A 17,688-nucleotide genomic window follows, 5' to 3' on the forward strand; every position below is an offset into this window, starting at 1 on the left:
TAATAAGCAAAAATTAAAATACTGAATTCAGAGGAAAATTAAAAACGGAAAGTCCTTAATCAAATGGCAAAATTTAAAACTCAAACACACCAAACGAATGGATACCAACTGTCATATTCCTGACTTGGTACAGGCATTTCCTTATGTAGAAAATGGTGGATTGAACCTGTTTCTTTTAGCTAGCCAAACCTCTCACTTGTATGACAGTTGCATCAATTTCCATTATACTGACAACGATGCATGAACAAAACAAACAGACATAAAAGGGGAAAATGTCTAAAATAAAGCAGTCAACATAAAGGGTTGATCCGATTGAAGGTCACGCAATGTGAATGCCAGGGGTAACAAGAATGTGTCCATAGTACACAAATGCCCCACTCGCATTGTCCTTTTCCATGTTCGTTGGACCGTGAAATTGGGGTCAAAACTTTAATTTGCCATTTAAATTAGAAAGATTATATCATAGAGAACATGTGTAAGAAGTTTCAAGTTGATTGGACTTCAACTTCATCAAAAACTACCTTGACCAAAAACTTTAACCTGAACTTTGCACTATCATTTTCTATGTTCAGTGGACCGTGAAATTAGGATTTAAACTTTAATTTGGCATTAAGATTAGAAAGATCATATCATGGGTAACATGTGTACTAAGTTTCAAGTTGATTGGACTTCATCTTCATCAAAAACTACCTTGACCAAAAACTTTAACCTGAAGCAAGACGAACGGACGAACGGACGGACGACCGGACGGACGAACGAACAGACAGACGAACGGACGTACAGACCAGAAAACATAATGCCCCTCTTCTACGTTGACATGGGGCAATAGTCTGGACCATGTCATCTCATAACAATTCAACAAGAGGATGTCACAAATGCAGGGAGTGTAACACTTTCCTTACGCAATACGTTAAATGAAAAAAAATATTAGAGAGCATGATATTAAAAATTGATGATGGATGGTCAATGAGACACGAATTACCGTCAGTGCAGATTGTTCTGTAAAAATTGTAAATGTTAAAAAGAGAGACTGTTTTGTATTTTAGGAATCCATTGTGTTGAGTCAAACTGTAACGTACAAGCCTCATATAAGAAATCTCTTAAATTGTTGCCTTCAAAACTAAATTTTAGTTTTTGAAATATTTTTAATACTTTAATCATTGTTGATATTCACCATCATAATTTAAAGCTAGTTTGGTGGTTAATGTGACACGCAGATTACACTACTGATTTTAATTACGGATATATTTTATATTTAATATTCAATTTATTTTATGAAGGTTTGTCATCTGTTGAATGTTATTTACATCTGTTATCATTGACATTATTCGCAGTTAATGGACGTAACTTGTAAGTAGCTGCTTCCATCTGTTGTATCAACCGGTTCCAATCCTCGGAGTCATGTGTAAGGTAACCCGCTATTTCTCGGTCACGGTCTACCCCATTCGTTTGTTGTAGCTGATTGTACGGATTGATTGCTGACATTTGTCCTAGATCTTCATATCCAGATGTTACTTCGAAATATGTGTTTCCGTTTGAGTTGCTATTTGATTCTTCCTCTGCATTTATTTCATCATAAACTTCGTCGTCAGGTTCAACAAATTCTGTCCTAACATGAATGAATAAAACGATTTGTAAGATAATGATTGATTAAAACATTATAATATACTATTTCAAATCTTATTCTATATTCAATCTTTTGCGTCATTAATGAATGGACAATATTTTCAAAATTAAAAGAGAAAAATATGAAAAATAACATCGCAAAAACAGTATATATACTGTTTGACTGCAAATATTTGCACCTGTCCTAAGTCAGGAATCTGATGTTTAGTAGTTGCCGTTTGTTGATGTGGTTCATAAGTGTTTCTCGCTTCTTGCTTTTCATATACATTAGACTGTTGGGTTTCCTGTTTTAATGGTTTAAACACTATAATTTTTTTAGCCCTTTATAGCTTGATGTTCGATGTGAGCCACTTTGAAAGCTCCGTGTTTAAAACTGTACTTTGACCTATAATAATTTACTTTAATAAATTGTGACTTTGATAGAGAGTTGTCTCATTGGCACTCATACCAGATATTCTGATATCTATTGAAGTTGAGAGTCATTGTAAAATGATCCTGTGGTTTAAAAGGTTTTGAAATATTCTATAATTGTTCAGGTTTGATAAAAAAAAAATATAACCACAGTTCGGGCTTAACATTTTCTTTTGCTTTAACGTATTTGTCTTTGATAATTTCATGAATTCTGAAATAAACAAAAGTCTGAAATTATTTCAAATGATATGTTTGTCAAGTATAGATCTAAATAATGCGAGGTTTAAAGCGATTGTACAACACATTTTGCAAGAAACAGTGTGAAAGAAATTATCCTAAAATAAACGATTTGCATTTAAGATTTTGATAATATCATGCTATTAACTTTATTTCTTACTTTTTATGAATAACAAGGCATTTCATGTACATGTAGAATACACAGCGCTTCTTTCGCCTTGTACACAAAATAATGTTTTAATTCCAAAATAACATGTAACTAGTGTTTGACGTCAATATAAAAATTGCAATGCCAGTTGTATTTGAAACAATATCTGGGCAAATATCAAACCCAAGAGTTAAAGGAGAAATCTAACGGCCTTATTAATATACAAAACAACCAACTAAAACACAAATAAGATAAAGAACAAAAAAACGACAGCAAATCATTATTAATACTGACAAACATGGTTTTCTAGACGTTTCAGCTTCATAGTGGTTGCCTTTTGAATGTGTTATATTGATCCGTTTCCGAGTAAAAAAAATCTGAATTTTCCTATCACATGACTGTATAATTATATCAAAATGTATTCTATCATGTCATGCTCTATTCTCATTGTAACATTGTATCATAATGTACCAATACTTCACCTAGCATAGATAATAGCATGCAATACTTGATTTGTAGATAATCCATACCTCGAGTTCGCTGATCCTGTAGACAATCCTACAACTGACAAAAAGTTTGTTTCAGATAGACTAGTAGATAAAAAGCGTTTTATGTTGTATACAAGTAGTCAATCTAGATCTAGCAATCAAGTAACTTAAATATTAACACAATGATTTATCAATGCCAAGTGATTTATTTGAAAATTGAAATAATGAAGGCTTGCACTATTATATAAAACATATCAGGTTTTGTGTCTAAGTTTTCATTCTTTTTGTGTGAACTTCATTCTTGATATTAAAGACAATTAATAGTTCTTGTAAAATTAACTAAACGCTTTCTAAACTTTTAGAGCAATTATTTATACTACTTTCTTAATGAAATTAGTTTCAGTTTAGTCATACAAACATCATATACAAATTGAATATTATCTGTATGTATATATCAAATGCATAAAAAAAAAGAAATATAAGGTTATCTTTTACGTATTTAACTTGTTACATATATATCCACGAAACACCAACATACCATCCTCTTTGGTGACCATTTTGCTAACTTTTTCCTTGATTTCTTTCATTTCAGTATTAGTATTGTCTGCTTTCTTTTTCATTGAACGCCGCATCATTAGTGCGATAACTGATATGATAACTAAAACTCCTGCAAGTCCACCTCCAGCAACTCCATATAGAACTGTACTATTATTTTCACTGGTAGATGATTCATATCGCAAATATCCAACAAGTTCATTGATGTTCCCAACGACAACCTTTATATGAATACGAATGTTGTACATTAACAGCCAACATATAAATTGCAGTATGAGAACTAAAGGAAAGAATGCATGTCTACGTTATTCAAAATAATTACTTTACAAACAACTTTTTAAATTTAAATACAAACTAACATGCGATTTATACAACTGGAACTTCAGATTTTTTTCTGAGTATGCTTTAAATAGTTTACCAATGAACATGAAATGAATGCATCAGAAATTTCTTTACATGTACAGCTTTATTCCAGTTTTATGATGAGATTTACATGAAATCTTCGATTTGATTCATTAAAAATTCAAAAATTAATACGCAGCAATTCAATGTTTTGTAGTTGGCATATGTTTTTTTAAAGCATAATAATAAGATATATTTCAACATCACAATTACCATTTTTAATCACCTTAGATCTGCCAAAAGTAGTTTGTTTTAAATTACAGGTATCCCGTTTTCAGACTAATAGACAAAAGGATACAATTAGAAACTTACGGACCTGCGGACAGAAAAGCAGCATACATTGCCTGTTTCATATCGATATTTTTAATTTTATAAATATTGAAGCTGTGATTTAATTCCTAGTGATACAATGTTTACTATTACACAAAATGAAATCAGTTATGTTGAAAACTACAGATCGTCGTTTTGACATTTAAAATTATAAAATTACATATTGTAGGCAATCCTTAAGTCATAAATGGCCCCGGAATAGAAAAGTATGAAAATCAGTGATAGATATTAGTTTATTATTAGACAAGAACGCTAGACGGGTGTTACATTAGAATAATCAGCGGCGCTCAAATCAAAATTTAAATACATCTTAGGACATGTAGTAGTCGCGGGTAGAAACTCTGAGTTTGAAATTATATAAAATTTGGTAAGAGTAAATATATAGATCACGGTATCACTGATAATCTATTGAAACACAGAGATGCTCACTACTCTGCTATGACTTATTTAAAAAAAGACAATCAGCCTGGTCCTTAACTGAGCAACACATTAATACGAAAACAAATAAAATACGAGGAGTAACCAATATAATTTAGAGTACAAGTTTTGGATTAAACGATACAAATTGTTGAAGGGATATGCATGTTTACGACTAACTTTATCATGTTAATCTCCCCACGGACATGGGAAAGAATTAAAACAGCGTAGAAAGGATCGTGTAATTTGAACTAGAACCATGACCAAAAAAAAACAACGAAGAAAAAGACACAAAGTATCTAACACACAGTTTGTGGTAGATAGTTCAAAGCAAAATTTTAAAGAACAACACTAATATATCATTGAGTGAACTAAAGACAAACATTACACTTACCAAAATAAATACTAAATCCCCTGTGTCTGTACGAGGCTTGGTTGTGGGCGGCAGACATGTGATGTTGTAATTTGTTACCTCTATGATTATGCATAAGCCATCCAAGCCCACACGTATCAAATAATCATCATATCTGGCACCTTGTAATAATCTACTACCCTGCAACAAATTAATAATATCTATGTGTTTGACAAGTTCTTCTGTTTTAGTATATTGACGTAGACTTTTTTATTTTCCATCGCCTCGAAAAAAGAAACCCTCTTAAGGACATGTAGTATAAAATCACTACTGTGTCATGTCCTGACAGCAGATTTTTCAAATTTACGATGAGACGACAAAACAATTATATGTTTTCTTTTTTATCAAATGCAGTTTGTAAAAAAAGGAATATTCTCACTAGGATTATTCACTTCTACGGCACCTGTACTTTTTGTAATGGGTATGGAACGAAAGTACATATTTTCAACCTATTGAACAGAGCATAGGTTAACAGAGAAAGTGCATTTCATATGCAGTATTGTTAACACAAAATGGTTAATTTATCATGTTCTTTATATGATATGAGATCTTCGTTTCTCGTTTTGGCATAATTTGAGTTTTGGTATACATTAAGATTATTTTTTAAATTACCAAGTTAAAGCGTACACTCGTAATCAGTCAGTTTTTGTTATTAACATGATATTTATCAAAAATCAATTTGTTATGATGAAGTTACAAACGTAGTAATATAAACAAATAATGTAAAGCTATCATTTTTAAAACTAAGAATATGTTTATCTACAGGTTATGTTTTACTAGTTTTATATATACATTTTCAATTATCGACAGTTTCAGCTTCAATCGAAAATATGATCATGTTTTGTATGGAAACACAGAATCAAATATAGACAACAATAACGGTACCTTTATTTCTAGAACTGCATTATGAACATATTCATAAACTTTTGATAGTTGCTTCAAAAGAGGATCATCCATATAGAATATTCCCAAGGATACTCTATAATTATCAAAATTCACATAGATATTTTGTATAGCTGATCTTTTCCGTCTATCGAAATCTGACTTTATATACGGTGGAACCTTACACACAACAATATTATCAGATAGTATTGTACATGGATCAGCTTTCTGGAAAAAATTACAAGTTTGAAATCAAAATGATTAGATCAAATGGGTTTCGACTAAATTGTAAACCAGACAAAGAGATGCCTCCACACTTTAATTCGAAGTAATTTGTTCTATAACATAGTCAACATATGTCTTTCTTTGGGATATTATTGTTTATGTTAGACATGAAGCCACCACAGATTCTAAATATTATTTAAGAATACACAACACAAAGTTGGGCATGGGAGCACATAAGTCTATTGTTCAATGATTGAGGAGTTATCCGTAAACGCTATGCACCTCTTATACAAGAATATACTTCAAAAATAGCAAAATTCAACTATCTCACAAAAGAGAAAATATTAACAAAAATCAAAACCGAACAACTAGCACACTTTCAATATTATGTTAAAACAGCAAGCAACGTGAAAAATTCCTAGCATTTAAGCTTTTGGAGGAGTTAACTTAAAACCCGTCATAGGACAGAAGGGCGATAGGAAGGAGAAAGGATGATCATAAGGACTAATATGCCCGAAACTTGTAGTTAAGGATGTACTTAGGTGAGGTTTTGGAATCTGTGTCAAATGTTCGGACTCCTTGGTGTTTTCCATACAATACAATGTAAAATATTTTGCCCCATAACACCCATTTATTTTTACATATAAGACTTAATAGCTCATGAATGATCATTTACCAAAATTTTAGAAGATTCTTGATTTTCTTTCTTTGATTTTGAGACCCAATAATACCAATGCAAATATAAGGTAAAAGTCCGAGTCAGTCTTTTCTCGTCATATTTAAAATCTCAAATATCTCAAAAAGGAGGTCCATGACCTATCAATATTTTTAGCTTATTTTAATCCTAAATTGATGCTCTACCAGCTTATCGTATCATTTTTAACTTCTTAATTTATTAATTTTCACCTAATCTCACCTAAGTACATCCTTAAAAGATGTGAATAAAATTAAAAAAAACTGCTATCTAAGAATAAGATCAGATTAGTTGACAGCATTCAAGTACCACTGATTTATTGGCTTCTGACTAGATGCAGCTTCCTGGATTGCAATGACGGGTGATGCATGCAAAGAACTAGATGTTTATCGTGTCGATTACTACGGTCTAACTACTTGGTTTGTTTCCTTTGATTGAAGAAATTGATGAATCGGCATTTTTCAATGTCTTCAATGCAAAAATTGGATGGCAGGGAAAGACACAATTTCGATCTTCAGTATGCAGAAAGAACGTCTTAACTGTTATTTTACCAATTTTGTTCTTTTCCCGATTTTGACGCTATAATTAAGCGTGAATTTGCATAAGCATGATAAGGTTGAGCATGCGATGACGAAGTCGCTTACTATATCAACGCATAGATATTTCTCATTAAGGAGTAAATGTGACAACCTCGTATTTGTTTTTTTTTACCCTGCTTGAAGTATTTTTTATGTCTTCATTCTTCATTTTCTGATACGTGGGAAGATAAATTTTAAGAAAATGTGGTCGTTCATTTTCTGATACGTGGGGAGAAAACGTTGTCGTGGTCAGTAAAGTCAATGAAAGTTAGGACGTGGCTCATTTTTGTAATTGAGTTATATTAAGCTATTTGCTCACATAAAATAAATGTACTTCATACTTCTGTATGTATGTGCCTGTCCAAAGTCAGGAACCTGTAAATAAGAGGTTTTGTTTTTTTGCTGTGTCACATATTTGTTTTTCGTTTATTTGTTTGTACATTAATCAAGGCATTAGTTTTTCTCGTTTGAATTGTTTTACACTTTACATTTTTAATTTTTTTTATAGCTGACTATGCGGTATAGGCTTTGCTCATTGTTGAAGGCCGTACGGGAACCTTTAGTTTTTAATCTTGGTGTCATTTGGTCTTTTGTGAAGAGTTATCTCATTGATTATCATACAATATATCCTTTTTTATATTCATTAAACTATTACCGATAAAATTTCTTCTGATTACACATAATGTGAAATCATGAAATAAATAGAACACATTTTACTTGTTCATAACACCATTTATAATTTGGAGAACATAATTACCGGAGTGTCTACGATGACTAACCCTGCGTTCGAAAAGCCAGTTCCTGTTATTGTTAGTTTTTGTCCTCCACTGAAAAACAATGTTTGAAAAATAATAGTATACCATTTATAAAAAAGAAAAAGGTGGTATGATCAGTAATATCAGTTACTTAAACTATTAGATTATCTCCCTTATTTGCAGAGTGAGTGTAATTTTGAGCTCCGATAAATTTTCAATTTTCTGTTGTAAAACAGTCTTGGAGTCAATTTTTTTTTGGATTTTCGTATGCATAGAGGATTTTGCTATGCGTTTCCTGTGTTTATAGACTTTTTTAGTCGGGATATAGTGAGATTCTATTGACATTTTTGCTGTACGACATCTGAATTCAACTCACCAGTGTTTCAAAATGGCCAATATACAAAGAACACTATCGGTTCATTTCTATACTCGTGGTTTTAAGGGGATAACACACGATGAAATAATAAAGGAGCTTGAACAACAAATAAAATTAGAGAGTGTTAAATCCATTCAATTGACAGAAAAAAGCTGTGTTGTCACTTTAAGCGACATCGATGCCAAAGAAAGGTTAGTACAGTGTGATTTAACAATAAAAAACAGAAGCGTCAAATTTACTGATGTAGACAACACAATAACAAACATAACAATCAAAGACCTTCCTTATGAACTAAATGACTGCTATGTAGCTACACAAATGCTCCAGTATGGCAAAGTCGTCCCGGGTTCAGTTTAACGGGGATATATTCGTGGCAAAAATATTGAAAATGGTTCAAGATACATTCAAATCATTAATTGTGCTCCGACAATACCAAACAAAACAACATTTGGGAGATATGATGTCCGAATGTTTGCTGATAATGGTCGTACAGAATGTATACATTGTAAACAAAGAAATCATCCATCCTATGCTTGCAAAGATAAACCTGACCATAGTAAGCGCTGCGATAACTGTTCAGAAATAGGGCATTTTGCAAGGGACTGTCAAAACGAATCAAAATGTTCTTTCTGTAACAAAAACGGGCATGTCCGTACTGACTGCGCCGATTTTAAACGCCATACTATATTTAAATCTTATGGTAATTATGCTAGTGAAATTCTCGAAGGTAGAGAAGCTCAGGAAAACGACAAACATGAAAGTGAGTCCATCGACCCCTTACAAGTGGCAGCAAACCATCTACAAACACCTAATACATACCACACCAAATCAAAAGGGACAAACGTAATGTTAGGAGCTTCAAATTCTCTGAGAGTTGGTCGATTTGAAGATAATCTAATCAATGCCTCTATAAATGGTGCCACCCTAGAACAAATTGATAAGGGTTTGGGTGCGGCTTATGAAAATCACCGAGTGAAAAGCAATGGTTCAAATGTAGGCAAGGTCATCATAAGCTTGGGTACTAACGACTTAAGTAGAAACAAACACGAAGGTGATCAGGTGAATGTTTTTGCAACACAAGCTATAGTTAAAGTCAAACAAGCATTTCCAAACGCGGATATTGGTGTGTGTGGTATTATTCCGAGAAAAGGGAACAGTAATCATATTCACACAATAAATGAGACAGCTACAAATGTGAACAAATTCTTGGAAAAATTATGTCTCAAAGATGAAGTGCTGACCTATATCGACGTAGAACACATATTCGTAAAAAATGGTACCGTGGTTAAGTCACTTTATGAAAAAACAGACTCTAGTGGAGTTCATATCACAATTGAAGGGGCTCAAACAATACGAGTCAAACTACGTGAATTTCTTCATCCAAAGATATCACCAATTCAGAACACTCCTCGTCCTTGTGACACTAAGCGCAAACTTAGTGAAATATCGCTGACGCCAATGTCTGCAGAGAAAGAGAGTAAACAGAGTAAACCAGGTTCTCCAGATGGACATGAGTGATGATACACAAACGTAATTACTATTGTATTTCTGACTTTTATGTAAACTATGAAACAAAAAATTAATCCAAAATGTTATTTGTAAATATGTTTTATTTTACTGAATTGCAGATTTTGAATTATTATTATAGATTTTTTTTCAATCTATTGTACTTCAAACTGAATCTTTGTATCTGTATTGTTATATTTTTATATAGACAATTTGAAATGTGTTCACTACTAGTGTATTGCCATAATTGGTCAATGACTCGTAAAATTAAAAGTAAATATAAATCGGTGTCGTTGATCGTAAACTTTCAAATAAATCAACGAGGCATAGCGGTGTTAAAATGTAAACCAAATCATGTACTTTAAATAAGAATGTCGATCCAAATCATAACATTGAATGTAAACGGCTTACGTGATAACAAAAAACGTAACTTAGTTTTCAATTGGTTAGCGAACAAAAAATATGATTTGATTTGTCTACAAGAAACACATTGCACAGTGAATGATATAATACAGTGGCAAAATGAATGGAAAATAAATGGGGGCAATACAAGTGTTTGGAACTGCGGAACTAGTGATTCTCGTGGTGTCTCTATTTTACAAACAAAAAATTGTCCCGGCGAAGTTGTGTTTGATAATACTAACTCACAAAACGGTCGAATAATAAAATGTAGCATAAAAACGGAAAGTGCGATTTATCATTTTTCAAATATTTATGCTAACAATAGCGGCGTCGACAGGAAACGGCTGTTTGAATCATTTCATAATTTTTTGGGTAATTTTACAGACGACAGTGTAGATCATTACAATATTTTGGTAGGTGATTTTAACTGTACTCTTAACAAAACAAATGATAGAAATCCTTCTCACTCTCGTGATGATATTGGTACAAAGGAATTACTTTTTTTATTGTCACAATATGATCTTACAGACATATGGAGAGATAGGTATCCAAAGGACAAACGGTATACGTTTCAGAGAGGAAATTCTAAGTCTAGAATCGACTATATCTTTTGTGACAAAAGTCTTTCAAATAAAGTTTACAATGTTGGTATATCGAATTGTCCTTTTAGCGATCATGATCTTGTGTCGGTAAAATTAAACTTGATGAAATACAAAGAGGCCCGGGTATATGGATAATGAATATAAATACAATAAAAAGTGAAGAATTTAAGAATGCATTCAAAATTTGGTGGGAAACCTGGAAAACTGATAAAAAAAGGTTCGAAAAAATACAAGATTGGTGGGATGTCACAAAATCAAAAATCAAAAAATTAACAATGGAAATAAGTAAAACATTAAACAAAAATTCTCAAAAAAGTTATATTATTAACCTTGAGCAGAAATTAGAAAAACTAAAATTAAACAGTAATAACTCTGGTGAGGTTGAAAATAAGGTTTCAGAAATAGAAGCGCTAATTAAAAAATACTATGAGAACAAATCAGAGGCGTCAAAAATAAGGGCGCGTGTAAAATGGGCGGAAGAAGGTGAAAAATCGTCTAGCTACTTTTTCAATCTTGAAAAGCAAAACGGTAAAAATAAATTATGGAGTCGAATAAAAACAGAAAATGGGCATTATAAACACAATATAGACGGAATACTAAATGAACAAGTTAAATTTTACTCAAATTTATTTAGTTCCGAGGGATGGCATTTGGAAAATGCTCAATATTTAACAAGCCATATCGAAAACAAACTAAATGAGGACGACAAACAATTACTAGACCGTGAAATTAATGCGGAGGAAATAATGAAAGTTCTAAAAATTATAAAAACAAATAAATCCCCAGGGGAGGACGGGATCATATCAGAATTTTATATATTATTTTGGAATACAATTCAAGAGGAATTTTTAACGTTATTGCAAGAAATATTTAATAAAAAAACAATGTCGGACTCACAATATAAAGGAGTTTTAACATTACTATTTAAGGGCGGGGAACGAGAAAACATACGTAACTGGCGCCCTCTTACATTACTGAATTGTGATTATAAAATTATAGCAAAAATACTAGCAGAAAGATTAAAAATAGTCCTTCCTAAGCTTATACATCCCGACCAAAAAGGGTTTGTAAAAGGCAGACATATAACGGAAGCAAATAGAATGATACAGGATATCATAGAATATATTGATAGTGAGGATGAAGAGGGTATAATTGTCTTTCTTGACCAACAAAAGGCTTTTGATAGGATGGAATGGGGATGGCTAGACTTCGTTATGAAGGAATTTAATTTTGGGGACAATTTTCGTGGTTGGGTTCAAATGCTATTAAAAAGTGCTAAGACATGTATAAAAACAAATGGTTACGTCTCTAAATATTTTTCAATTTCTAGATCAGCCAGGCAGGGGTGTCCTATAGCCCCTTTTTTATATATATTACAAGCAGAGCCCCTGGCCTGTGCAATAAGGGCAGACAAAGACATTGCAGGTATTATGCTGCCCGGGGAAGAAAATGGGGAGCTAATAGAAACCAAATTGAATATGTTTGCTGATGACACGCAATTATTTAATAAAAATGAAAGTTCTGTTAGAAAATCTTTCGAAATATTAGACAAATACGAAAAGGCCTCGGGTTCAAAAATTAATTACGAAAAGACTAAGGGAATAAATATTGGCGCAAATAAACGCAAACGGCCTACTTTTAAAAAGATAAGCTGGACAACAGATAACATAAAAACACTAGGTATTCACCATGGTTATAACATTGATAACGATAAAATATGGAAATCAATATTGGAAAAAGTACAAAATTGTGTACACATCTGGAAAAGTAGAAAATTGACATACTCTGGAAAAGTCCTTATTGTTAAAAATTTAATTATTTCAGTGTGTGGTTATGAATTAGAAATAAGAGGTATACCTGAAAAACATAAAAAAGACTTAAATAAGATAATATGGGATTTTATTTGGGATGGTAAAGTAAATCAAGTAGACCGGAAGGTTTGTTGTTTAGACGGCAAAAAGGGGGGCATGGGGATGGTAAATTTGGATAGTTGGATAGAAAGTAAATATATCAAATCGATATATTCAATATTACACAAGCCATTATCAAGTTGGAATGCGATAGGTAAATTTTGGTTAAAAAAATATGATAAAAAATTTGCAGATAAACTTTTTCTGTGTAGATGTTCAGACCTTTCAGGTCTTGAGATAAAAAAACTACCACATTATTACAAAAACGCTTTACAATCGTGGTCAAAATTGACAAGGATCACACAGGGTATAATAACTAATAAAATGGAAGTAAAAAAACAGCCTTTATTTGGAAACTCAAATATTTTATTTCAAAGAAAATCTATATTTTATTCTTCTTTTTCAAAAAGTCTAATAAAAACCATTGGTGATATATGGGATGATAATACCAATGAGTTTAAATCGTGCAATGAAATATATCAACAACTTATAGATAAACGCAATTGTATTTCGGAATATTCACGAATTAAAAGTGCCGTACCGCAAACTTTTATACAGGTTTTAAGAAATAACGATGTACAACGCACTTTAAAAAACTACAAAATCAAAATTTCTGAAAACTTTGAATTTATAAATCCAGATAACAAAATCATTAAAATCAAAGATTTGACATTAAAATATCTTCAGTTAAACTTAAACATAACTGAGACCCCTAAATGTCAAACAAAATGGGAAAATTTGTATAGCGAGTACATAAATTGGGAAAAAATTTGGCTAAATCTCAGTAAACTGGATATTAATAGAAAAGTTAAAGAGTTTCAATGGAAATGTATACACAGGATTATATATACAGAAAACAGACTGCAAATAATGCGTATGTCAAATGGAAAATGTCACTTATGTGATGAAAACAATAACATTGAAACTCTTGAGCATTTATTTTACCAATGTAACAATGTTAAACCATTGATAGAAACAGTTATCAGAAATTTACAACTGTGTAACTTAATAAATAACGATGCACTCGTTGAAAAAGATATTCTATTAGGAATCTGTTTAGATAATTCGAATAATATAATTGTTAACGCAATAATACTTTATTTTAAATGGGCTATTTGGAAAATACGTAATAAATGCAAATTCGAAAAAAATAAACTGAGTATGCAGTCTATACAGGCTTTGTTAAAATTGCATATTAAAAACGAATTAAAACTACTTTTACTACGGTCAGATATAAAATATATATGTAGATTAAAAATTGAACTCTTTATCGGAAATATGTAGGTAAATATATTTAGTTCAACAGCTCTAAACTAAAGGTGTGTTTGATTCCATATGTAATAATAATACTATATCTTAGGAAGAACGTAGGGAACACTATGTTTGCTTGGTATTGGTTTTGTTACAGAAAGAAAGATTTGTACTGTAATTGATATTTGAATCTATGTCTGTGCATATTAATATGTTTATTTGTAAATTACACATATCACGTTTCTTATACATCAGTACTCACCACATGTGCTTTATACTTTTATAATCCATACGTCAGTCACAGAATCATTTCAACTTTTGTTCATTCACATTAATTCAATAATTTCTAATTCTAACTATAACTATTATTATTTTTTCAATCAAATATATAGTTTTCACGTTTAAATCAACACATGTATAATGTAAGTCAGTAAACCGGATATACGTTAATTATTATGAATTACAGTGCCAGTGATGCGTAGCAGGTAAAATCAATTGTATTGGTTATTTTTAAATGTATACTTATGTAAACTATGGGAAGTTTAAACTCATTTGATATTTTCCCTGGTCAAGTGAGGCTGTTAAAAAGCAGGGGTCCCTAAGTATGCGACCTGGGCTACTTAGGTATTTATATAGCAGGAAATAATTGAATAAAAATATTTGTTATCGTTAAAAAAAAAAAAAAAAAAAAAAAAAAAAAAAATATTAGATAATACATGTATCCATTGTATACCTAATCTTGAAGAAAAGAAAAACATGATCCTGTGAAAGTTAACCTAGTAATAGTTATCAAAGGTACCAGGATTATAATTTAGTACGCCAGACGCGCGTTTCGTTTACATAAATAATATATACTGTGGAAAACATAGATCGAACTTAAGATTACAATTGAATATGTTTTAAAACACCGTTGTGCATGGTTTTTGTTTATTAGCTATTTGAGCTATGTGTTGACAGTTGGTATTCAAATTTATCCAACTTGTGTACCTGTAATAACTGACTTGTTTCATTTTACAAATATAATGACGCTGAATGTATAAACATTTTTCTAAAACATGAGAATTAAGTACCTATCGGCAGGTTTTAAATACATGAACCAGAACGGTCCTCTTCTCACTGGATTCACCTATTATGTCTTTTTCTAGAATTATACATTTTACCTTACCTTACATTGAGATGATATTTGTAGTTTTAAAAGCAGAAGACGTTTACCCTGTCGACGAACTAATTGCCGATCTTTTTCCAGTGCTTGCAGTTCACTCAGGTTTTATTTTAGCCTTAATTTGTATCCTTAAAGTGAGTTAAAGAGATTTGAACATTGTCAAAACACTTTTGCCTCTTATTCAAAATAATGGGTAATATGATATCAAATTAGTTTTCAATAGTTAAGTTGCTTAAATAAGGATTTGTTTAACGGAAGCAAATTGAAGATATCTAATAAGAACAGAAGACACTGATGTAAACAAAAGAATATGGGTCATTGCATGATCCTTACGAAAAAGTAAACCCGTCAAAGAAAGATCAGCTACAAAAGATCACGGTTTAACAAAATATTTTACAATAAAAAATGTTAGATTTTGTAGAATTTCATAAGTTTGAAAACTCTTGTATTATAGGTTTCTGTCCAGGAACTGGGCTTTTGCATTCGGTAATGATGTTTAAAAAAAAATAATTAACGAATTAAATATTGCTATTTGCACATACCTTTTAAATACAGTTGCATTGTCTAGAGACAGAGGGATAACTAATGGATCGGCGACAACCAAAAATTCTTTGTTGAGGGTAAGATGTGTATTTCCATCAATAGTAACGGTCAGATATGTAAAGGTAATGACACTGTCTGAACTATCTATTTTACATATACAAGTATGGTCTCCCTCAACGTGTAGAAATCTAAATATAAAATTGAAATTTGAAGATATTTTTTTTTACGAGTCATATATGAAACAAAGGCAGTATATATATGACAAATTAACAAAAGTCGAAAAGCAGAGTTTTTGCAAATTAAAATGTATGAACTTGTTATAAAATTGTATAGTACATGTTTCTCTTTAAAAATGGGAAATTCTGTTCAAAGTGAGACATTCAGAATAGGTGAAACTATCAAATTCACAGGCATATGATGATACAAGCAATAATTCTACTGAACTTATCAGAAAAAGGTGAATACAATTTTGCAGCGTTAAAAAGGGTGTACAATTTATTTTGATATTTTCTTGTCTGAAATGACATGAGTCGACTTATGTAAATTTAAATTCATGTTGAAAATAAAATAATATATCATTCAACACTTACATGTTAAATAAGATATTAATTTAGAGTTAGAATAATGATCATTTAAATCATTCAAAATATGATAAGAAAAGTAAATGTTATTCAGTAAAAAGTGTTTATATTTATAAATATGTCAAATACCTGCAAACTAAACACTTCATATCATTACAAAATGAAATGTTGTAGCGACTTCCTATAAACCCAATATGTGTTCCTTGTATTGCTATATTTCTTCCTCCTGACAAAATACTTGTGTTCGGCGAGAAGGTTAATAGTTCAATTTGACTCTTTAAAAAATAAGCAAAGATATGAATTATAGCATACATTATTGTAATGATAACAATATATCAACAGAATAGTATTATAATGTAGTTCATCGATCTTTGAAGTGCCATTGATATAATCTTCAAACTGGTACAATAGAAAGCTACGCTTAACAGACTTGTTATCGTTATAGTATTTCGTCGGTCTTTTTAAACATTGTGTTGTATATATCATTACGTTAATTATAATTTTAAGAAGGTTATACCATACAAAAAGTAATAAGTATTGAGAAATTTATATAAATAATTATGTTTCAAATACTGATGTTTTAATTACGTAATATTCTGACTTATGTATTAGCTAAATATATTCAATGTCTTATAATTAGATATATAAATAAGGGTTCCGTTGATAGCAACTTTGCTAGATTTGCCTTCATCAGGAAAGTTCAAAGCCAAATATTTGAAGGTTAAGAAAAGTTTTTAGAAACAAATTTATTAAGAAATGCACTTAAAGAGGCAAATGTAAAAGTTTCATATGATTGTAGCAAATATACTCAAACGCTTTTAACCGTAATGCCAAAATAGAATATTAAATATTTTAAAGATACCTTCATGATAATTTGTAATCAGGACGATAAGGTACATACATACGTTATTTGATCTTGGCTAAAAAATGTTTAGTGTTAAGGGATAAAATAAGTTCTCTTTAACTTTTCTTAAAGCAAATATTATGCAACTTACTTGAAAGGTATACATGTGCCTTGGTAATGGGCTATTGATTCCATTTACCGTGACTACTACCCCATCTTCGGTGCTTGCAGACCCATTACATGTTATACAGCTGATACTGAAAAAAATGGAAATAATTCAACAATATAAAAGATGATGAAAGCATATACAACGTCAACATTGCTATCCTAGATTTTTATATATATCTCGTA

General features: G+C 31.1%; 1 protein-coding gene across 1 annotated transcript in view; it reads right to left on the reverse strand.

The window, feature by feature from the left end:
- Positions 1-1,125: 1,125 nt before the first annotated feature.
- The window catches only part of LOC139487826 (plexin-A4-like), a 43,930-nt gene continuing 27,367 nt past the window's right edge, over positions 1,126-17,688 (reverse strand). Inside the window, exons 15-23 of the mRNA XM_071272979.1 lie at positions 17,489-17,594; positions 16,623-16,768; positions 15,912-16,100; positions 8,163-8,232; positions 5,912-6,136; positions 5,009-5,167; positions 3,449-3,686; positions 2,953-2,986; positions 1,126-1,609 (exon numbers count right to left, since the gene is read on the reverse strand). Of these exons, the coding sequence (XP_071129080.1) occupies positions 1,300-1,609; positions 2,953-2,986; positions 3,449-3,686; positions 5,009-5,167; positions 5,912-6,136; positions 8,163-8,232; positions 15,912-16,100; positions 16,623-16,768; positions 17,489-17,594 (1,477 nt within the window). The 3' untranslated portion in view covers positions 1,126-1,299. The remainder of the gene's footprint in view (positions 1,610-2,952; positions 2,987-3,448; positions 3,687-5,008; positions 5,168-5,911; positions 6,137-8,162; positions 8,233-15,911; positions 16,101-16,622; positions 16,769-17,488; positions 17,595-17,688) is intronic.

Source organism: Mytilus edulis, chromosome 1 (genome assembly GCF_963676685.1).
Source record: "Mytilus edulis chromosome 1, xbMytEdul2.2, whole genome shotgun sequence".
In the NCBI taxonomy this organism is placed as follows: Eukaryota; Metazoa; Mollusca; class Bivalvia; order Mytilida; family Mytilidae; genus Mytilus; species Mytilus edulis.